This window comes from Sprattus sprattus, assembly GCF_963457725.1.
Source record: "Sprattus sprattus genome assembly, chromosome: 16".
Taxonomy (NCBI): Eukaryota; Metazoa; Chordata; class Actinopteri; order Clupeiformes; family Clupeidae; genus Sprattus; species Sprattus sprattus.
In genome coordinates this window covers 27,222,444-27,246,208 of record NC_137914.1, presented here as the reverse complement: position 1 = coordinate 27,246,208, position 23,765 = coordinate 27,222,444, and the positions used below count along the sequence as shown (strand labels likewise).

At 39.7% G+C, this 23,765-nt stretch overlaps 1 protein-coding gene across 1 annotated transcript in view; it reads left to right on the top strand.

The window, feature by feature from the left end:
* Positions 1–5,056: 5,056 nt before the first annotated feature.
* sart3 (spliceosome associated factor 3, U4/U6 recycling protein) overlaps positions 5,057–23,765 on the top strand; it is a 42,881-nt gene continuing 24,172 nt past the window's right edge. Inside the window, exons 1-7 of the mRNA XM_080853438.1 lie at positions 5,057–5,267; positions 13,845–13,971; positions 17,485–17,589; positions 17,760–17,944; positions 18,215–18,320; positions 20,720–20,844; positions 21,319–21,474. Of these exons, the coding sequence (XP_080709564.1) occupies positions 5,064–5,267; positions 13,845–13,971; positions 17,485–17,589; positions 17,760–17,944; positions 18,215–18,320; positions 20,720–20,844; positions 21,319–21,474 (1,008 nt within the window). The 5' untranslated portion in view covers positions 5,057–5,063. The remainder of the gene's footprint in view (positions 5,268–13,844; positions 13,972–17,484; positions 17,590–17,759; positions 17,945–18,214; positions 18,321–20,719; positions 20,845–21,318; positions 21,475–23,765) is intronic.

Genomic DNA, 23,765 nt, shown 5'->3' with positions numbered 1-23,765 from the left:
TGAATAGCTTAATATAGCTGAATTCTTCCCAAGAACATTCAAATAAAAAAGCTGCAGTCAGATATGTATCATTTTATGAACAGAATTAGGTTAATTAATTACAAGTTCAGTATGTGCATTCACTTCATTGTGTACACTTTCTAATCTCTCACCTCCAAGCAAGTTCCTGTTCTTCAAAAAATAATGAATTGAAGCATTAAGCTCAAAGCCCCAATGGTCACCATGTGGGATGTGATGCCTACTATGCATAAAGTGAATAACAGCAGCCAACCACCACATAAACGTACTTGTTCTTGTTAAGGTCATAACATTTCTGATCTGATTAATTTTTTACCTTGTCACATAGAGTAAGCTAAGTACGGCAATTTATTTTTAATCTGCGTTCACACATGGAAAACAAGTAGACATGCGCTATGAAATGTAGAAAAATTTATTTAAACTATTTACTTACAGTTCTCCCAGAAGTGGGACCTTGACAGATGTTAGCTGAAGTCACACAACAGAAACGCTTAGAAGACAAAAGTAAAAAGTAACACAAAGACACTCCTCCAGCAGTGAGCCTCTGAATGAAAGGAGTAAGCTTAAGATTTAGAAAGAAATGTTTTATGACTCCACCCCCTTCTCTGCCCCGCCTCTTGTTCTTTTGCCTCTCGCACTGGTATCATGAGCCATCAAGGGGACCTTCATAATACCTTAGATCAATACATTATATGGTGTAGCATTTCACATGCAATTTAGTTTGACATAACATTACTTCCACTGTTGAACATACCTTAGAGGAATGTTCAGTTTTGCCTCATTATGCATCATGGAATGGAACATGTTGGTTGTGAAAACCAAAAGCCTTGGCTTAAATGCATTTATATTTAAAGTGATTTCCTCCCAATTCCTCTTTTTTTGTTCAGTAAAAACATCTGCTGAAGTCTCAGAAGTTCACCCCTTTAAGCTCACTCATGAGAAGAGAGAGTTTCTGCTCGGGTGGGCGGGAGCCCTCCATGTCCCTGCTCTTTCATTAAGTAAGTATAGGGTAGCACCCTCTCACCCAAGTCTCAGGGCACACTCCCTAACATTACTGTAAATCTGTAAATATTCACATACCCGACTACCACTCTAGTTCTGTTTTTGGGTGTAGAGATGGACAACCATACGTCAACTCCAAAGATAACACAAGGTTGTGAATCTGATCATTTTTTTATGGAAGACGAAAAAACAGGCTACATCTAAAGCAGCAACACTGTTCTTTTAAGGACATTCAAGAACTTAGAGTAACTGGGTATCCAAAATGTACAACTAAATATGACTAAACAAGTGCTTTGAGTATATATGGACCAGCCAACTTGTCCACTGTACCATTTTCTAAAAAGACAGTGTACATAATTGGCTGGTTGCAACAGAATAAAAATAGCTTCCTCTTTCTCAATTCCCAGAGAGAGGCTGCTATTTCAACTGGTTATGCTTTACACAGCTGATTTATAATGTTTACAGTGACCTGATGCAAACTAAAAACACACCTAGATAATGTGTGCAATATCTTACAAAAGCAACAAGAATGCATATATTCCGTTCTATGGGAAATTAAGATACAATGCTGTATTTGCTTAGAGGTATAGTTTAAGGACAAACTGTAAAAAGCTGATTTGTTGCCACACCACACCCAATTTATACACAGAAGCCACACATTTGAAAATATAAATTTGAATAAAAATGAAGGAATACAACATTGTTAGTGGATAGATGGACAATGTTGTTTGTACAACAATAACCCTCGAACTGTGAAAATTACAAGCAATAATATATTTATATAAATTTATAAACTGACTGTAGCTCGGGTCACTTAGGTAGCGTCTCAGCTCTGCCAATCTCTGCAGTCACTGTAACATGATACGCCTTGTCCTTCACGCTAGCCCTGACCATACCCGTCAGCTCTCCACATGCTCTGAACACTATGTGGTAGGCAATTTTTTTGCTATTACAAAAATATTCAGGCAGCCGAATTATGTAAATAAGCATTTAGACCAGCTTGGAGAGGCGGTCACACAGGTGGTGTCAATCATCCAACATTCAACTTATCACCTTGACACAAAAATTGAAACAATTCAAATTGTGGTTGAAAGTAAACTATACTCAGCAGAATCGATAGGGGTTATCTCGAAGCATACATGTATGTCATGGAAGCCCCTGCATTCACTTTCCCATCTAGTCTGAGACATATATTTTCTAACAACATCTCTATGGAGAAACCCATTCATTTGGCTCAGCATCAGGAACACTATTTCCAGGGGGAAACCCGCCTACTTTCACTCCCTATTACAGCAAATATGTATACAATATCTAGCCACCAACCACCTCTAACACTAGGTCAAACAAAAAGGGGCTATTAGGGCAAACAGAATACAGTCAGGACCCCATTCTTCATGAAGGACCCAGCTTGGAGCAGGCTTGTCTAAGTAATCAAGATTTAAATCACAATATACCATGACCCATAATACTCACAGGTATTGATTTGACAAGTCCAGATTTGAAACCCTGAAACACTTTAAAAACAGTCCGTAAGAGGTTGATTTTTGTCACGGGACCTTTTCCCCCTTATAACCATACTTTAGTGTTTAACTTGCCAAGGGACCAATCCCAGAAATCAGAAACAAACTGCCACAAGAAGAGCAACTTCTGCTCAAATGGGTGATAAAAACTGAAATCTGAAAAACTAAATCTAGACTACATACGAGCACTCAGAATGTCTGTGCCTGTCTGCATGGGAGTGTCTTGGGGGTGTTTTTACAGTGCACTTATTTACATAATCAATATATTGAATGATTATTTATAGTGATATATAACATAATGTACCGTTTGATTATTACTTCTATAAAAGAGCCCATAATTAGAAACAATTTTAATGTCATTACTTTTTTTATCAAATTCAAAAGTAACAGAGTTTGCCTATCTCGATTTACATTAACGGTGGTAAACGTCTTCTTTGTTGCTGTTCCTCCCAACTACTTGGATATGGTTGATTTAACTGACGATACAGTAAGCATGAGTAATTCTTCAACAGACACAAACCATTTTAAAAGAAATATCATTTCAAACCTATTGCCAACAGCTAAGTTAACATTGGCTATTTCTGACACTAAAGACAGGTGCACCCATTGCGTTTTTGTACCTCTTCTTATTTAAAATGTTGTTCTAGGGAGAAACTTCATAAGTAACTTATCGACTGAAAAGGAACCCAATATGGACCCAATAAGTCCTACAGGGCATGTTACCAGCCTATATGACTGCAAATGGGTGTAATGTTCTGTTTGGGTACCATGCGACCAACATGTAACCATATGGGAACGTTCTCTTAACATCCCAGATGTCCTTTTTGTAATGTTGCAATGTGACCATAAAATGACCACCTTTGCAAGGAACATACCCTTTATGTGCTAGCAGCTAGCGGCTAACAGCTTTGCTAGCTGGTTAGCTTGCATAGCTTTTGTTAGCTTATCAGTGTGACTTTGTGTTATTTGCCGCTACACAAACTTGGACATCACTTGACAACAACTGTGTTTCAGGTATTATTACAACGGTTTACCACTATAGTTGACGTGTTTAACGTGATAAGGTCCTCTTTACATTATTAAATTTACCTCAGGCATAACTACAATAGCTACATCCCTGAACTCCGCGAGCAGCGATTTCAGAGTTTAACAAAGGTGGAGTTGACACGTCGTATGGATATGACGTATACATTTTATAGTCTAGTATAGGGTGACCAGACGTCCCGGTTTTACCGGGACCGTCCCGATTTTGAGTTGCGAGTCCCGCGTCCCGACAAAAACCTGTCGGGACGCTAAAATGTCCCGGTTTACACAAACCACTATGAAATTGTCCCGTTTGTCAGCGATTACATATCCGATGTGGTCTTATTATAGCCTGATCATTAACTAAACCCATGTAGAAATACTAAAAAAAGCGTCCAGCGTATGATTTGAACAATGTGTGCGTGTGTCAGTCAATCATAGTAGTCTGCATAACCTGTGCAACCAGCGTTACAATGTATTTGTTTCTGCCTAGTAACGTCTCTTCAACGACAGCCAGGATTATAGCCATGGAGTTTAGCTCAAAGTAAACGGTGCAAGGAGTGAAATTGTAAGTACAGGTAGTGACAGGGAAAAAAATTGCCGCGCTCTATGCGCGCAAACATGACTCTCCTCTTGGGGATAAGCCCCCCATATCTGTCATACCTAGAAACGCTCCTGTTGTTGGCAAAATGTATGTTCCCAGCACATGTTCAGGATAAAAAGCGTGTGCGTGCACGAGCATTATGGGCACACGCAAAGTGTCCCGGTTTTAGGTCCGGCAAATCTGGTCACCCTAGTCTAGTAAGTTGTATACCCACACTAGCCTTAACTTTAGCTCAGTAGGCTAGCACATACTGGTTTGCAGTGAGTGATGTCACCAGCACCACTGAATCTTTTAATTCTTTAAACCTAACCAACAGCCTTACATTTGTTGAAAACAGTGTGTTTGTTATTTGTATATTTGTATTTGCTGTATCTCAAACAGAATTACAAGGGAAAACATGTATACTCTATTCAAATTGTAGAATTCATTACGTCATATACCCCCATTCTCACGAGCGCCCCCTTGGAGAAATTGCTCAGCTCTAGAAAGTCTCTGGTGATACCAGTGTTTTGAGACATATTCACCACCTAGGCAGTAGAGGCGCTAGTGGACCAGGACACTATAATAAACTCCGTAGAACAAAATGGCCTTCCTGCCACAAGAGCCCGTCAACTACAGTCTCGGTAATAGCGTTGCCGTAGACTATGTACTATGTTAGACAATTAAATAAATAAATAAAAAACGTAAGTTTGAAAAAGATTCAATTTATTTATTGTTGCCACCCAATTCGACCAGCTCATTGAAATATCAATTTCGAACAGTTCGCCATCACTAACGGGTGGACATTGATTACTTTTATTTAGATACATTTATTGTCTAAATTTGGCCGGAAGTTCAGGAAAGCTGCAAAGGTTCTCTGGGTACTCTGTATATCTATCGACAACACCGGATTTGCAATGGAGGTTAGAAGTAAAGAAGAAACCACATCAATACAATTAGGAATTGAGGAGGAAGTTGAGGTAAAGGAAAATGAGTTCTTGTCTGATGAAGAAAGCATGACACTCGATAAACCAGATGACGACGAAGACGAAGATGAAGACGAGGACACATCTGAAGACGAACGAGAGAGTGAAGCTGAAATTCAGCGTCTGGAAGAGCAGGTAACGTCAAATGATTATCTAAGAGCTTGATTTGATAGGCACAACACTGAACTATTTAAGTTTAAATAGATTATAGGGATGCTGATAGGCACACATGCATTGGTATGCAACGTTAGCAAAGATTTGTGTGCATGCCATAACGTAGGTAGTACGCCACTGAACACGCTCAGCGGTATCCATATTGGATGGGTATGAACTGCAAGCTTTAGAAAAACAGTGGCCAGTTGCGGTTCAAGTTTGTATTTCTCCCACAGCACGCTTTTGATGTGAAGCTGGCATGAATATTTTGGGCTGTATAGAGATTGCTAATGTGACGTCATGAACGCAACGCATTTTGGGAATCCGCGGCACAAACAAGTCGGCGCGAGCATAGACATGTACACTCAGGTTGATGTCCCCGGACCAGTCGCTGTGCTCATAGGGATTGACTCTTTTGAGTTTTTCGATATACCTTGTCTTTGCGTCTTTATTTAATTTTAGTCTGTATGGCCCGACAATGTTTAATTTCTCTCGCTGCATTTGGTGGGATTTTGAAGTGCTTGAAGCCGCTAACTGACCGCTTACAGCTACTGTATGTTCAATACGTACTAGACCAGTTCGCTACTTGCTGCTTGGACTTCAATTGTTTTTAAGCAGCAAGCAGCGACCTGGCCAAACTTACCCACAGTTCTATGCGTTTCATGACGTATATTAGCAATCCTTAATCACAAAGCCCCCAAATGTCGCAGTTGTTCTCACTCACATTCATTATAAAACAAGCCTGTTAATGTCTTTGGTTAATTAGCTGTGGTTTCTGTAATCATGGGGCTAAACATGCCATTTATTTTGTTGTTTTGAGCCCTCTTTCCAGTTATTTTACATTTGGCCTACTTTATGAAGTTAAAGTGTTTACTGTTGTTGCACATCAGGGATGGAAATGCAAGCAGCAAGCAAAAGCAGCAAGCAAAAGTTGCTGGTTTTATTATTATAATAAATGCTATTGTTATCCTAGTAGAAGTAGACAAATAAAGACTATTGCCCAGTATATTGCATAATACATACAGGATACTGCAGCCTTGAGTAGTCATTCAGAATTCAACAGAGAAATGGTTCTGGGGAAGCAGTGGATCTGGGACCTGGTAGCTGGAGCTTTGAAACACCTGGGGTGGTTATCATTTTTGTAGTAGTCAGTAGGGTTGTCACAGTATGGATTTTTCAGTAGCAGTCTCTTTAAAGACTACACAAAACTAGCAGGTTAGTTACATTTTGATTTCAGCACTCTCTTGATATTTCTTGCTAGTTCTAACTGTGTTGTTGACTAATCAAAACCAATATAGGCTAATGGTGGTGCAATTGAAGAAGAGTACATTGTATTCAAATATGTAATATGGAGTTTGTCACTCTTTTTTGCAACTAAAACAGCTTCCACTCTTCTTGGAATTTCAACAAGATTTTGGAGTTCATCTGTGGGAATTCATTCATTCTGTAGAGCAGTGTTTCCCAAACTTGTTACAGTCCCGTACCGCATCAGTCATTCAATCTCCATCTACGTACCCCCTCATATATATTTTTTATTATTATTATTATTATTTTGAAAGCACACAGACTCACCACACTTTAATGAGAAGGGTGTGCGTGAGAGGATGCACATAACTCTGCAATGTCTGGCTGAATTTGAGAAAGTCTTAAATCGTTTTCCACACTGTCTGTGCCTGGATTTTGTTTTCATGCTTGGCAGAGCTGAGAACCCACTCTCACATTAATATAGTGGCAAAGGGCATCAAAGTATTTTCACTGAGGTGTGTTGTTATGGCAAGAGGTGTGTCGCGAATGGCAATGTCTGTCACACAAAGCTAGTAGCTTGGCTAGCAACAACTGTACTGCTGCTAACATCCTGATCTGAGGAAGACTTGGAAGAGCAACCTGGGTTGCTGTCACCGGCAGAAGCATCCTCAATTGTAGGACTTCTACTAGTAGTAGCGGTCTAACTTCACCTGTGCAGAGGTGGAGGTACTGTTGCAGGATGTAGATGTGTTTATTCTATTCCACAATGGCTATATCAACACGATTGAGTGCTTATTTATTAACTTACATTTGCAGTGTTCGTGTAGTCCTTTTATTTATTATGCCTCATAGAATCATGACTATAAATGTTAAACGTAATTGTTAATGATACAAATATTCTCACATTTATTATTATAATTATTTAAATCCGAGGATGTCTATAGAGTTCATGTGAACGCAATCACCAATGATTTTTCACAAATTCAGCCCTTAACAGGGAGCTGCCCCATTGGGCATCTTGTGATTTTTTGAGGAATCGCATTTAAGAAAACTCTGGATGAATTATGACTGCTATTTCGCGTTCTGAAATTCTTCTGAAGTTCAGAACAAATCCCAGATGAGAGAACTTTCATGAATTCCAAATGTCTTCCTAAATCCACTGGAAGTGGAGTTCAGAAGAAATTCCTTCTTAAAGGCACCCAGTGCAACTTTCGAGGCAAAAGTAAACATTCAATTTCTAGACTTGTGTACAGGTAGTAAGTTTCAATAACTCCATACCATTACATATCGACATTCAAGGAGCAAAGATGAGACGTCGTTGTGTGGTGAGAACTGATAGAAAATCGTAAACAACAACAATCTTTATTTATTGGTGCCACCAATAAATAAAGCAGGATTCCCGTCGGCAATTCTCTGAGTTTTCCGATGAGTCCCGAACGCTTCCGGAGATTCTAACACGCAAGGCAGTGCTGTCTGTTCTAAGGTATTTGCTGAATGTTACACAATGATATTCCGCAAATGTGGCCCATGCATTAAATACAGTTGTTGGTACTTTCATGCCTCTAATTGAATACAGTTGTTAGTAGTAGTAAGTTCGCTGTCCCTATGCTGCCCGAGTTTCTCGCTTAGCTTCCTCCATTCGTCAAATGTGTCGGCCAAGAGCACACGACACCCATATGCTTCTTATGAAACTTCTGTTTTTTCTGTGGTGTCGTGAAAACACGAGGTCGACCACGCTTTCTCTTCGTCTTCGTCTCGGAACAATTCCGAGAATTGCCGACGCGAATCCTGCTTTATTTATTGGTGGCACCAATAAATAAAGATTGTTGTTGTTTACGATTTTCTATCAGTTCTCACCACACAACGACGTCTCATCTTTGCTCCTTGAATGTCGATATTAGGGGTGTAAAAAAATAACCGATACGTATCGATATCCGTTTTTAGCGTGTAAGATACGACTACATCGATGCGTGAAGTCCCGTATCCGTTTTAAAATTTCATGAACCGGTCTTTGCCCAATTTAAAAGTTATGAATCGGTTCACAAGCGTTTGTCCCTCCGTTTTTTTTAAACACAAAGCACTCGCTGGCCTGTTGCATTTCTATCTCAGTCAGAACAATGACAGCCTCTCATTGGCCAAAGCCCGCATAGCATAAACCAATCAGGCTGTATTCCCAGTATTAACGCCTGAGAGAACCTGGAGAGAATGACAGATTACAACTCTCAACAATGCTATGCTAGCTAGGTCCAGTAGTTTTCCGCGTAAAAAAAAAAGCAAATTCCGTGTCACGTTTTTGGTGATTCCGTGTTTTCCGCGTCACACAAAAAAATAGCCGTAAAATGGCTTTCTGCACGTAAACTGTATGAAAAACTCTGTTGATGGTGATGTTGCCTAGCAACGCTGTCTGCATGTGTGCAGTTCCCTCAGTTAAGTTAGTGACGAGTTCAGTTTGTCACCAAGTAGTTGACCATACTGTGCCTTATACATTTCCAATGCTTAAATCATCATTGTTCGACCTGTATGTGATGTAAGGTAAGGAAGGGTTTTCATGAAGTTGCTACTGTGATAGATCGTGTATTAAATACCAAATTTTGGGCTACCTGCTAGTGCTATTAGTAGTGATTAGCATGCTAAGCGGAGATTTAGCTATGTTCTGTTCTTATGTTGATACGCTGTAATAAAGATGGGTTCAATCCTGTTAAGATTTCGACTGGATGAGATATGAATGAGATCCATGTTGCCTAGTGTAATGTCCACTATTATATGTATCTAGTAATATTAGTTGTGAAATTGTTATTGTGTAGCAATAGGCCTAACTCATGTTAATGTAATTCAGTGCAGTGCTAATTAGTCTTCATAAAGAAGACTGCTTTGGTAACTCAGTAAATAATACGTGCCCTTCTTAGATTGTTGTTTGCCAGCCATCAACAGAACAGAAGACTTAACATTTTTTGTTTTTAATGCGATTGGGAAGATGAGCAAATGAAGGTGACTACCGTTTAAAAGGGGGGCGTGGCCGGAGCAGAGTTCAGCGCAGAAGTGACATTTTCTGACTGCTTTTGTTCATTGTTGCGATCGTTGTTGTATTTATTTGAAAGAAATGCAGTCTTACTGGGTAAAATACAGGGGGTTTTAGGCGATTTTGATGCACGAAATTATGTTTCCGTTTGAAAAGTTGCAATTCTGTTTCAATGGTCCATTCCGTGTCAGATGGTCCATTCCGCAGATTCCGTCCGTTTTCCGTTTTCGCAGAAAACTATTGGAAAACTATTGGCCCTAGCTAGCTACACTATTCATTTCCAATGGCCGATGCTATGCTAGCTACTTCAGCCAAGGAAGGTACATCGTTGTTGATTGCGTGTTTCTACACACATCCTTGGATTGAAATAATTATAAAATAATAAATAGGAGAATATTTGTATCATTAACAATTACGTTTAACATTTATAGTCATGATTCCGAGACCGAGCCATCATGATGTCCTAACATTTAATATAAGCTCTGTATGAACAGTGCAAATGGAGGTACAGACATCCCAAGTCTCCCGGAAGTTCCGGGAGTCTCCCACATATTGATAACGACTCCCTGATGCCCGCAAATTACTTAAAATCTCTCGGAATCAAGAGCTAGCGAGCAAGCCCGCGCACACGTGACAGACGTTCTCCAAACCGCATCAGCATCTGTGTAGCACGCGCGTGACAGAGAGGGAGAGGGACCTAGAGACTGTGCGTGTGTGAGGCAGTGTGCGTGTGTGCCTCAGGAGTATCCTGATTGGCCTGTTTCGGTAAGTCAACCAATCAATTTTCAGTGAGGGCGGGCTTTTATCTCCTCTCCCGAACCGAATTAATCAGTTCAGTGTATCTAGGAACAGGGGCACCATGGCACAGGTGCCCCCCAAAAAGAAAATATAAAGGCTTTTGCATGGTTATCCAATTCACCTCGTACGACTTCACGAGAGACACGCCCTTTCTAATCGGATGATCATACGACTCACCTTTACCTGCATGGTTCTATGAGGGGCTGTGGAGATTACCATCAGTTTATTATGATGTTACAAGGCCATTACATCATCATCAACAACAGTAGAACTGAAATACTAAAATAAGAAATCGTTTGTTTTTATCCCGTGTATTTTCCGTTAATGATCAGAGGCTGTTGTTGTGAAATGAATTACTAACGACAATGACCAAGCTGGCGGTTATTGCCGAATATTTTCTATTATTATACCACACAAACCGTTCTGCTTTTTTACGTCTACAATTCAGGTTCTTTTACAATTTAATCATTTACACTGCATGCTCTGCTAGCTCAAACACAAAGAGGCTGTTCGAAAACCAAGAAATGTTTTTATTATTGCTGTAATTAGACGACGTCTCCCTATGCTTTATATGCGGCGAGAGCCACGATAGAGCAAGTTAGAAGGGAGATGTTGGTATGCTGGTGCCCTTCATAGTTTTTTTCATTTTTACAAACTTGTCCCTGATCTTCCTCCAACTCCTAATGCACTCCTGGACCTCCAGCCCCAGGTTCCCAGCGATCTTTCAGCGATTTTTTTTAAAAACGGCGGTGCTGTCATATAGGGAACGAAACAGTAAACGTGATTTTAGCCAGGGGTGTCGGACAGCTCGGATCGGATAGTGAGAAAATTCAAGCGGTGCTCCAGAGATGGCTGTCCGAGGTGCTCAAAGGTGTGGTCCCACTTCAAGGAGGGCGTTTTAGGGCGTGCCTCGTGAGATCGGAGAGCACGGTCGGATAAGCATGCCGACCGCTTAAGACATTTTACAACAGGCTATACAAAGGTGTACCCCTGTCTTATAAAAGTAAATCACAATGACCGTCTTGTACACTGTACTATCTGTTACAGTGATTTCAGCATTGCCCATGGTGGGTTAAATAACTGTAATAGACATGTTGAGGTGAGTTCAACAAGTTTCATTTCATGTGCATATTATTCATGCCAGCTAGTTGCCAGGGCTTCATGAAAACAACAAGCCCCTTAGACTTGTTTAAAGTTGCAATGGAATACAAATAAAAGCAGTTAACATAAATAGAATAGTATTAGCAGCATATAATAAATAGTAAAATGAATCTACATATTTAAACATAATTAACAAAGAATTGCGTAGGACTATAGCCTATAGAATGATATTATGCTTTTATAACTTTTAGGGACCACAACAGAAATATGTAGGTCTAGGGGGGGAATACCTCCCTGAAATGATTTTTTTTGCAGGTTGGGATGTCTGACTTAGTGTTTTCAATAATTGAACGGCATCGAATCGAATCGCATTATATCGAATCGTATCGTATCGTATCGTATCGTATCGTATCGTATCGTATCGTATCGTATCGTATCGTATCGTATCGTATCGTATCGTATCGTATCGTATCGTACTGAATCGTTTTTTTATCAACATGCATCTTTTCTTGTATCGTATCGTGCCAATGTATCGAGATGCGAATCGAATCGTTTTTGTCATAAGAGATTTAGTCGATATGTAATGGTATGGAGTTATTGAAACTTACTACGTGTATAAAAGACTAGAAATTGAATGTTTATTTTTGCCTCGAAAGTTGCACTGGATGCCTTTTTAAATTTTTCCTTACTACATTTGAGAATGAGGCCCATTGTTTTTAAACATTTTAATAATTTGCCCACGTACTTGTTGGCAAACTGCCGATCCTCGGCCCATTTTTGCTTCTTAAGGACTAGGCCTTTCCTGGATGCTGCTTATGTACCAAATAGGGATGCAAATTATCGATTAATTCATTAATCATTAGTTGATAATCTTATCGATCGACTTTCGATTAATTGATAAGCGGCGTTTTTCACCTGAGTTTCAGTGCTTCAATAGGGCCTTTAAAAATATCAGCTAAATAGTTGAGTTATTATATTACATTACATTATGATAATTATAATTATATTCTATTATACATTCTTCAAGTAATTATGCATTAGGAAAAGAAAGAAGAAAAGTTTTTTATGGTATAACAAAATACATTCTTTAATTTAAAAAAAAAGAAATAAATTATGGACTGGCTCAGTTCTTGCATTTGCATCTTGACATAAAAAAAAAAGAATAGAAGAAATTAAATAGAGAGCCACACAGAATATTATTGAGCCTATAGATTATGAAGAAACTGCATCTAGGCTATTAATTGGGAAATCCTCAACAATCCTCAACTGAATACTCCACAACATTTTTCTGCCTAAAAAAAAAAAGCAAAAAAAAAAAAAACCATTTTCTGCCTCAATAGCGCCCTCTAGCGATTAATCGTGATTAATACATTTTGATCGAGCAACCTCTTAATCGACAATTAATCTAAAGTCGATTAATCATTTGCATCCCTAGTACCAAATCAAGATTACAATAACCTGATGATCATTTATTTAATTAATCTAACTCATTACTACACCTACATTGCCCCATTCTAACTTTTTTTGGAATGTGTTGCAGGCCTGAATGTATATTTACAAATCAAATTGACCAGACTAAACATGAAATGTCATGTATTCATACTGTCTGCAATACAAGTCAGGGTAAATGTATAAATCACTGCTTTCTTTTTTTACTTACATTTTCCATACCGTTTCAACTTTTGGGTTGTATAACAGACCTCTGCTTTAGCCCTGACGTTAGTTGCGTTTGCATTATTTTAGTACAGAAGTCGATGGAATGCCAGTCTGATGGGTAAGGGGGTCGGTATATTCTCTGTAACAGTCTTTAAGCACAAACAACATGATGTCTTCTCAATGCTCCTTGCTCCGTTCTCTCACCACACATAGCGGGTCGGTGTCTCTACGATGTTCTTTCTCCAACACATCACCCTCAGCATACAAGTTACATTTTAGTTTTAGTAAGGTAAAATACACAACTTAGCATAATGGGTGTGTCTGTGGTCTGGGTCACGGTGTAAGTTGGGTGCATGATAGGCATGGGGTCTACCTTTATAAGAAAAAGTGTGAATGTCAGCAAAAACCTGTGGTCTGGGTCACGGTGTAAGTTGGGTGCATGATAGGCATGGGGTCTACCTTTATAAGAAAAAGTGTGAATGTCAGCAAAAACGGAGGGTCTTGCTTACCATTTGTGTGTTAATGAAGGTGGCGTGAATGTGATACATTCTTGTGGGGGAGGAATTCATATGAGTTGAAAGTATATACAAACCACGAATATTCTTCACAGACAAACTGCAACAAAAACATAACCTCCTTGGAGGAAGTAATTAAACACAGTGGGGTTTGGTTGCAGTATTACCAAGGAGGCATTCTTCGAGTATGGACATTTCTAATCTCAAATTTTCTTGAAATTGTAGCTCTCCATCAATGCATTTGACTACAACTGCCATGTGGACCTCATCAAGCTTTTGGGTCAGGAGGGGAAACTGCATCGCCTGCGAAAAGCCCGACTGAAGATGAGCGAGCTCTTCCCACTCACTGAAGGTAAAGCAATGTTTGTGTTCCATATGTCTTTGAAAGTTAATGGATATGGAAAGTCTCAGGTCTTCATGGGGGATAATTGCCTATGTTAATATAAAACTGATGGAAAGGAAGATGGCTAGGGTAGGCATGGCTAACAAACAATGGCTTAGTACAGCGATTAAACGTAAATGCAATATTAAATACAAGAGTAAAACCAAAATCTACATTCAATTGTGAATATGGTAAAAAATCTAACAAAAACCATACCATCCTTATGTTATGGCCCATCTGTTGAAGACAATGGCTTGTGAACATGGTTGGCGTTCTTTACAGGAGCTTAATTACTTCACTAATCTCTGCGCAGACAACAAACTCCAAACGTCGACTTGCATAGCCTAATAAAATGAACGCAACTCTGAGCATGATATTCTTTGTGTTTTACTGTATAATAGTCTTAGCGACATGAAGTATTTTATATGATTCAAAACGCTGTGCATAGTTTACGGTAGTAGCTTAAACTCAGAATTCTGAGCATACTGTGACATGCGTTTTACTCCCTACAAGTAAATCAACAGCATTCATTACAAGAGCTAGTCAATCAAATAGAATTTACTCATCATCAGTGGTGGAATGTAACAACGTATTTTTACTTCGTTACTGTACTTCGTTACATTTTTACGTATCTGTACTTTACTTAAGTAAAAATAATAGTGCATACTTTTTACTTTTACTTCGTTACATTTTTCAGCTATTATCTATACTTTTACTCCGCTACATTTCTACAATATGTGTCGTTATTCGTTACATTTTATGAACACAGTTTCGCCAAAATGTTGCCTACACAAAAATATGGATTGCGTTGCTTTAGGACGTTTCAGCCAATCAGGTTGCTCTATCAGCTCCAACGACAGCAGAGTGTGTATTTGGCAGCAGCAGCACTACGGTAGCCTTGCCTGTTTTGCTTAAACATTCGACAAACAGCCTGACTAACAAACAACTTTTCAGCATGGATTCAGAGTCAGCCTCATCTGAGGACATGTTTAAGTTCAGAGGCCCCAAGAATAACCCGTGGAGGTTTCAGTGCGTTTCCTATCTAAAATCGCCTTCAAATTTGGAGAAACAGGTCAAATTATGCGGAGTTCTTGCTATGCTGAGTTAATGTCTATGACTTTTGCATATCGTATGCGGTTACTGACATGATTTTATACTGTTATCTAGCAAAAATACATGTTGACATACAGCAATAGCATCAAAATAACACGATTGTACCTTGATTATTTATTTAACGTAGTGGTAAGATAAAGCTGGTAGTTTAGCAATGTCAAGCTAACGTGAAGATTTGCCTTTTGTATTGACTGGTTATTGCCTGGCATGCAAACCTAATGCCTAGTCTTGGGTTACTCAATAGGTTTTTTTTTTTCCTTTTCTGCAATCAATAGAGCATAAAACTCTGCATTGACCAGTTTAACAACTCCATTTGTTTTTCATGTTTCATATTTCCATTTTTTACACGTTTACAATTAAATAAAAGATTACAAGATATAAAATTGTGTCTTTATTGGTTTGGCTTAATGGTATTAACTTTGCAAATAATCCCTGGTAGATAACTTGTCATCTGCAGAATTGTAAGATAGAGTGTAAACAGTATTACAGACAATAGGCCCAATAAGTACACCAACCTTTCCAATTAACAAATGTTGTTGCTTATAATTATTACTAGTAGTGACATCTGTAGAGGCATTTATTACCAGTCGCTATTTCTTTATCAAAATGGCACAGCCTAGACATTGAGACAACCCATTGCGTGAGTACTTTTACTTTTAAAGTAAATTTAAAAGTGAGTACTTTTTACTTTTTACTTAAGTAGGATTGTTGATGTAGTACTTTTACTTTTACTTTTACTTTCATTTGCCTGTTTACTTGTACTTTTACTTAAGTAATAAACTTCAGTACTTCTTCCACCACTGCTCATCATACATATCCTCAGCGGGGTCAAGGCGAAGCTCAAAGTGGATACGTTTGACCTCACCCTTCAGCAATTTCATCTGAGGAGCGGTTGTACTCTCTGCGATCTCCAGACATTTTATGAATGTATGTAATAAGTATGAAAACAACCCAACATGTGGACTTGTTTATTGGTGAAAGGGGGTGTTTTTCTCAGGATTTCCCATGCCCTTATCATATGAATCGCCCTCCTTTGCTAATGTGAAGGTCATTAGCAGCTGCTTTCCCAATCAGAGACTGTAATGTGCAAGATTTTAGTTATATTCTCCTTACAAAGTGCTAACCTTTTTTTTTTGTTTCGAGTACTTCAAGGATTCTGGGGGTGTTATTTTTATATCTCTAGGACAAAATGTCTTGGAGCTTTAAAGGCATATTGACAACAAGACCAAAAACTTCCTCCAGAGGAATACCGTTTCCCACGGGTTAAACATCATCCGCCTAATTAAATTATCGAGGCGTACTCTATACATATAATCATAGTTTTATTATTTTTAATAATTTAATTTTGTTTCCCTTTGAATTGGTGAATATTGTTTCTTGAATGATTTTCATTATGCTTTTCTCATTGTTTTAAAGTTGATGTTTTTTTTTTATTTGAAAATGGCTTTGGACAAAAGTGTCTGCTAAATACTATAACTATAACTTCAAAGGGTTAAAGCAATCATTCAACACTGAAAAATTACAGAATTTTGACTTTATTAAGATTTTATAACCATGAAGAGTCATCAATGTGTAATTTATTTTGTGAGTCACACAGTGCGGACACATGTGTCCAGTTTCCGATTGTAGTCCGATTTAAATCGAAGATCCGATTCATATGTCTCCCCAAATCTAGATTTCCTGTGTCCGACTTGAGTCCAACTGGACTCCGATGTAGACCCCCGGATAAACGATCGTATTACGCTGGAAATCGGACTACGCGCGCATGTGTCTCTCGAATCTAGATTTCAACTGGACAACAACAACTTTTGCACGTGCTTGAGATCCTGCCCATAGACATATACATGCATCATATATGTCTATGATATGATAATCGCTGCTAGACGCTCAGTTCTTGTGCTCCCTCTCATTCACATTGAAATACTGAAACCGAAACTGAAACTTTGAAACTGAAACGCAACTGTTTTGGACAGAACGCGCTAATTCAGTGAACAAATATTTTCATATTACTTTTCCACCACTTGTTAGTCATGTAATCCATTCATATCTATGTGAATCAATCAATCAATTCTAATACAACTTTAACTGTGGTGTGTTTTTGTTTCATTTCACAACTTATTTACTGTATAATCAACGGTGGCAGATGCCCGCTTGTAAACATTCCACATTTGATTTGAACTGACGCGGCCAATCTGGATTTGTCACTGCCATGTGCGGTGAGATAACGCAGTTAACCCCCCATGGAGACCCCATGGAGAGAGAAATCTGGGATTTGGCCGAAATCGGAGTACTGCCATCATGTGCACGCACTGACTGTATTTGTATGTTTAATCTGATTAATCAGACAATTATTTCCATTGATTTTTGTAGATATGTGGCTGGACTGGCTGAAAGATGAGATTAGGCTTGCAGAAGACGATGCTGATCGAGAGCGGGTGTATGAGCTTTTTGAGAAGGCAGTGAAAGACTACATCTGTGAGTTGTGACATTTACATTTTGGGCATTAGCTTTTTAAGTTGGAATTTACTTAGAGTATTTACCACAAGAAGTTCTAAAATTGTGTATATTATTTAGAGAGCTCATCAGTACTGCTGGTCACGAGTTATTCCAGTAGTTAACATAAAGATTTAACTGTTGGATTGCAGGTCCAGATCTCTGGCTTGAGTATGCCCAGTACTCCATTGGGGGAATGGGAGCACCTGGAGGGATTGAGAAGGTCAGGACCTTTTTTGAACGAGGCCTGACAGCAGCGGGTTTGCACATGTTAAAAGGTGCTGCCTTATGGGAAGCCTACAGAGAGTTTGAGCTCGCTATAATGTCCACATTGCAGGTATGTGTTTTTTTTTTTCATATTGTACATCAATATGTTTTATATTTTAGATTCAAACTGATTGAGAGAATGCCAAGTGTGTCCAAAGTTGTCATCAAAGCAAAAAGTGGCGACTTTGAAGACTCTAAAATATAAAACATATTCTGGTTTGTTTAACACTTTTAAGTTAACTACATAATTCCATATGTGTTCTTTCATACTTTTGATGTCTTCAGTATTAATCTACAATGTATAAAATTGTCTCCTCTTCTCCACCTGTTCTCTGTATAGCCGGTCCCTGGAGGTGTTTCTACCCCACAGCAGCAGGATCTGCTAAACGCCCAGATTGAACGGATCCATTCACTATTCCGTCGCCAGCTGTCTGTGCCTCTTCTGGGTAATGTAGTCACTCTTTTGAACCATCTTCTTCATGGTCGCCTTTATGCCATCTTTTGGAGATTTCAGAATCTATACCTCCTACACAGGGCCGGAGTGGGGTCACTTTTCAGCCCGGGAATTTCAGGCCCAAGACCGGCCCACTTTTTCCATGGTAGTGGAAATTGGATAAATGAAGCAGTAGTTCAGCTCTTACTATCCTGTAGTTTTTTTTTTTAATTAATACCATGGTTCAACAAATAAGGTAAAGGTTAAATAATAATCCACTTAAGCTAAGAAGTTAACGGAAAATATTTCACAATTCCACAAGGATAGGTAGATAAATTAACAAAAGCAGAAATAAATAAATAAAGCATTTGAAACATATCCCACTCTTCAACAAGAAGGCATATTGAACTAATGTTTACAGTTCAACTCACAGAAGAGTATAGTTACATTGTGAATAGCACCAACAGCATCTACTATTATACTACTACTATCTAAAATTATTTTGCACTACAGCATCAGTAACCACCTAAGGAGTGCACTGGTTTCAGCCACTTTATCTACTGTATAACAGTGTCGTTGCTTATAGACATGAGGATTTCCTTCTCTGCACATTAGCATGAAAGCCTCCAAGTTGTCCTGACTCAATGAGCTTCGTAGCCTATTCTTCACAAATGTTAAGGTTGAGAAGCTTCTCTCACTTGCAATCTGTGTGATGGACAAAGTCAACAGAAACTTTGTCCAAAGCTAACCCAATGACATGATAAGCATCTGTGAGGAGGTTGTACTGTGAGATTATTAAGTGGACATAAATGGCACAGTTTTGCAGGAGGAACAGGTCCTACTTTCAAGCTCCATCTCTGATTCTTCCATATATGGTAGTCTGCCACTATCCTCCTGACCTTCCTGTGCCACCTCACTACATGCCCTGACAGTATAACCTTCAAGAAAGGACTTTTTCAGTCTCTCCCAATTGTATGCCAAGCTAGACAGCTCAGTTTTTAATGTGCTAACAGGAGCTCTGTCAGCTAACGTAAGCAGACATTTGCTGATTTCCTGGAGTGCTGAGTTAGGGAGCCCATTTATCTTTATTTTAGGAAAGTTTTTAGGGTCAAGACAAGCGAAATGAGGCAAGTTTTGCATTTGCTGAAATCCTCCTATCGATGCTACCTGCCACAGTGTCCAAAACAACATTATGGACATTCACCCTCAAAGGCAGCATCAGATGAGGCTACTGGTTCATCATCTAAAATCTCCCCTGGCATTATTTTCTTTCATCAAGTACTGTCACATACTGCTCTTTCTTACATTAAATAACTTGAATTCATATTGTTTACTCTGTTATCCTCTCTACCTGTACGTGTAGCCATGGCCTCCTCATTGCAAATTTCGGGCTCATCATTTTCAGCAGGAGTCATTTTACTGCATACACAGATCAAGTTTGAGTTTTTGCATAATATTTGCGAAGTCTATGGATCGCCATATATTGGGTATAAAAAAGCTAATTTAATATTTTGCTTGCGAATAGGTTGACAACGCTGCAACGATATTAACCAACGCTACAACGTTAGCCGAATAGTTATGTTGCTAATCATTAGGCCTATGTCTCTCTTTACCAGTTGCCACTTGTGTTTGTCCTCTTGAAAATAAATCGGTAAGGGCAGCATTTGGCAGCATCCTCCTCCAAAACCTTTCTTTTTTTCAACTTGGCTTTTTCAGCCCCTCCTGGCCTTTCCCTCCCATCCATCCTCCCTGCCTCGTATCGTTGCGGTAGGGCCGGCCCATCGGTAGCCTATCTGAGTAAACTTTTTGGGAAAAGACGGGCTATTGACCCAACCAACTATATTTGGGAGGGGAGAACTTCCTTGCATGGTTCAACCCATGCATAGGCTACTGTGTCATAATGCACAACGTGTGTAGCCTACTTTAAGAGATGATGGACGAACGTGACAAATAAAAAAAAATAAAAATTAAATTACAAATTACATTCTCAACCGGCCCAAAAGTGAAGCGGCCCACCGGGAATTCTCCTGATTAGCCACCCCGGGCCTGCTCCTACAAAAGGTCGCCAGCTTGTGACTGCTATAATGAGTTGTCTAACATTAGCTAGCTACACTTGTACACTAGCCTGGTATGTAAGCATAGTGTTGGCTAACATTCCAGTATATTAAGAATTATGGCAACCACAGTACGAGCGTTCTGATTGGCTAATGCATAACCATGCCAGCCGCATATTGTCCTCCTCACCGGTCAATACGGATCCGTATCACCCTCTGACGACATTTTCAAAATGAACTAAAGCGAACAGTCTTGAGTTTTACTATCCAGACGAAAATAAAAACATCAACATCCATGAAGAAATGAGCTTTGTAGGTAAGTTTTCCTGATAACATAATGATGTAACGTGCCCTACAGATATGGAGGCTACATATGCAGAGTACACGGAATGGGCAGATGAAGGGGTGCCCCAGATGGTCAGCCAGAACTACAAAAAGACTTTGAAGCAGATGGAGAGCATCAAACCTTACGAGGAGACTTTGGTATCTAGTCACATATTCATATTCACATATGCATTGTCACAATGTAAGGTTTAAATAGACACTTTATAAAGTGGTTCAAACAACAAACTATCAAATTGAATCGGACTATCCTGGAGGAATATTTGCGTTAGGCTGTGCTCACACATAGGATCTTTTTTTAAGATTTTAGCCTCTGTTTTTCATTATAATCGTATTAATTCAGCTGAAAAAGGTTCAACCCTTTAAAAAAAAAAAGGGCTGTCAAGTGCTTTTTTGACAGCTGACCAATCACAAGGGAAGTAGTGAGAGCTGTTGTGACAGTGGAGGTAGCGATTGGAGAAACATATTGTGTACAGTGAATTATATGACATGACCAGATCTCAATCACCAATAATCATTTGTGAAGTAAAACTGGACAGGTCATATAACAAACCTGTTATATTATTAAGTCTGTACTTAGTAAAGTTCTTAATTGCCCATATGCTTCTGTTGCAGCTGCTCGCGGAGGCTCCAAAGCTTACAGAATACCAGTTGTACATTGACTATGAACTGAAGGCGGGAGATCCGGCCCGCATTCAGATCATCTTTGAGCGAGCCCTGGTGGAAAATTGCTTGGTACCAGATCTGTGGGAGAAGTTTACCACCTACCTGGTGAGAATAACACTACTCCAGCTTGTTTTTAATCACATTCTCTTCATATCCCTGTAGGTGAAACCGGGGTTGTTACATTGGTTTAATTAAATCAGTCTCGTAAAATTTAATAATCATTAAATTTAGTATTTAATATTTTATAATTAAATTACTAAAATAATGGAAAGCTCTAGTTGTACAACTATGCTACAGTCTGAGTATGGTATCACAATACTATCATACTACAATATCACTACAAAGTCTATAACACTACATGGAACAACCAGAGAAATAAAGTCAATTGGAATTCTTGATTGGTGGAAAATGGCTTTCAGTGGAATATTGGAACAACAACAGACAAGACAATTGTTTAAGTCTAAATAAACAGTTTATTAAAGGTAACAGACAGTAATTAATGGCTAATACTAATCATATAAACAACTGAGTATCACAATGAAACAAGGCACAAAGTGGAGTTGGGATTACAGAGGAGGGGGCATGAGAGCAGGTATGCGCGGTTACGCGCTTAGTGGAGAGAGGGGGAGTGAGAGAGGAGCTAGGCTATGTGCAAGCGCACAGGTGATAAAGGCTGTGAGCGTGAAGTGAAGAGTGCGCTGAACTCGTTTGTTTCTTAGGCACCACCCTAGCAGAAACCAGGACTTTAGGAGAAGGCAGATATAAAAAGATGGGTTTTGAGGTGGGATTTAAAAGTAGTGGAGTCCAATGCCCTAATGTTCTCTGGGAGCTTGTTCCAGAGTCGTGGCCCCAGCGAGGAGAAGGCACAATCTCCCATTCTGGACATATTTGTCCGGGAAACTGCAAGAAGGTTTGCTTGTCCGGACCTAAGAGTCCTTGGTGTGAGATGAGGGGTGAGGAGATCCTGGAGATAGGCCAGACCGGTGGTGTTCATGGCCTTGTGAACTAGAAGTAGGACTTTGAAGTTTATTCTCTGGTTGATTGGAAGCCAGTGGAGGGTTAGGGTTAGTGGAGGACTGGGGTGATGTGTTCGGATCTCCATGTCTTGGTGAGAACCCGGGCAGCACTGTTTTGAACATACTGCAGCCTCTGGATGGTTTTTGCTGGAAGACCTGCCAGCAGAGAGTTGCAGTAGTCCAGACAGGAGCTGATGAATGCGTGGACCAACTTTTCTGCAGCATGTTTGGGAAGAGAGGGTCTCAGCCTTGAGATGTTTCTCAGGTGGTAGAATGAAGTTTGGCTGATGGATTTGATGTGTGCATCAAAGGACAATGAAGAGTCCAGCTTGACACCAAGGTTTGTGACGAGTGAGGAGAGAGGGGTGGGGTGGCCATTTATGGTGATTTGGGTGATACCGGCCTTTTTTATTTGGTGGGGCGTGCCAATAAGAATGGCTTCAGACTTGCCACCATTTAGCTGTAGTGAGTTGTTGCTCATCCAGTGCTGGATGTCATCCAGGCATTTGGTAGTCTGTGATGGTGCCTGTTGTTTGTCGGGTGAAGTTCGGATGTAGATTTGTGTGTCATCTGCATAGGAGTGAAATGGGATATTATGACCTCGAAGTATGTTTCCCAGGGGTAGCATGCAAATTAAGAAAAGCAGGGGCCCCAGGAATGACCCCTGGGGGACACCGGAGGTAACGCACCTAATGCTGGAGGTGATATTGCCAAGGGCAACATATTCCTGCCGTTCTGTGAGATAGGAATAAAAGAAGTCCAGGGCAGTGCCTGTAATTCCCACCTCCTGGAGGCGCCGAAACAGGATATTATGGTCCACTGTATCAAAAGCAGCGCTTAGATACAGCAGGACTAGTAGGCTGGGTGAGCCAGAGTCTGATGACATTAGGAGGTCATTTACCACTCTCACCAGAGCAGTTTCGGTGCTATGGGAAGGTCTGAAACCAGACTGGTAGGATTCATAAAGCTGGTGGGAGTGGAGATGGTTATGCAGCTGGAGGGAGACGACCTTTTCCAGGACCTTTGGTAGGAAGGGGAGGTTTGAGATGGGACGGTAGTTTGAGATGTCCTCAGGGTCCAGATTGTGCTTTGTGTTGATGGCTGCCAGTTTGAGGGAGTGGGCTACTTCACCAGTAGATAGGGACCTGTTTATTATGTGGGTTGCAGTGAGGACAATGGCTGTGAGGCAAGCTTTCAATAGAGATGTGGGGATGGGATCCAAAGAGCTGGTGGAGGAGTTCATTTTTAAAACACTTTTAGTTGATTACTCAATATACTTAACTTTTTTACAAAACATCCAGTGTTTCGGTAGTGCTGCACTGTTTCGGTAGTGACTGCACTGTTGGATGGATGTTCATTTCTCTCCCAAAATCTTCCAAA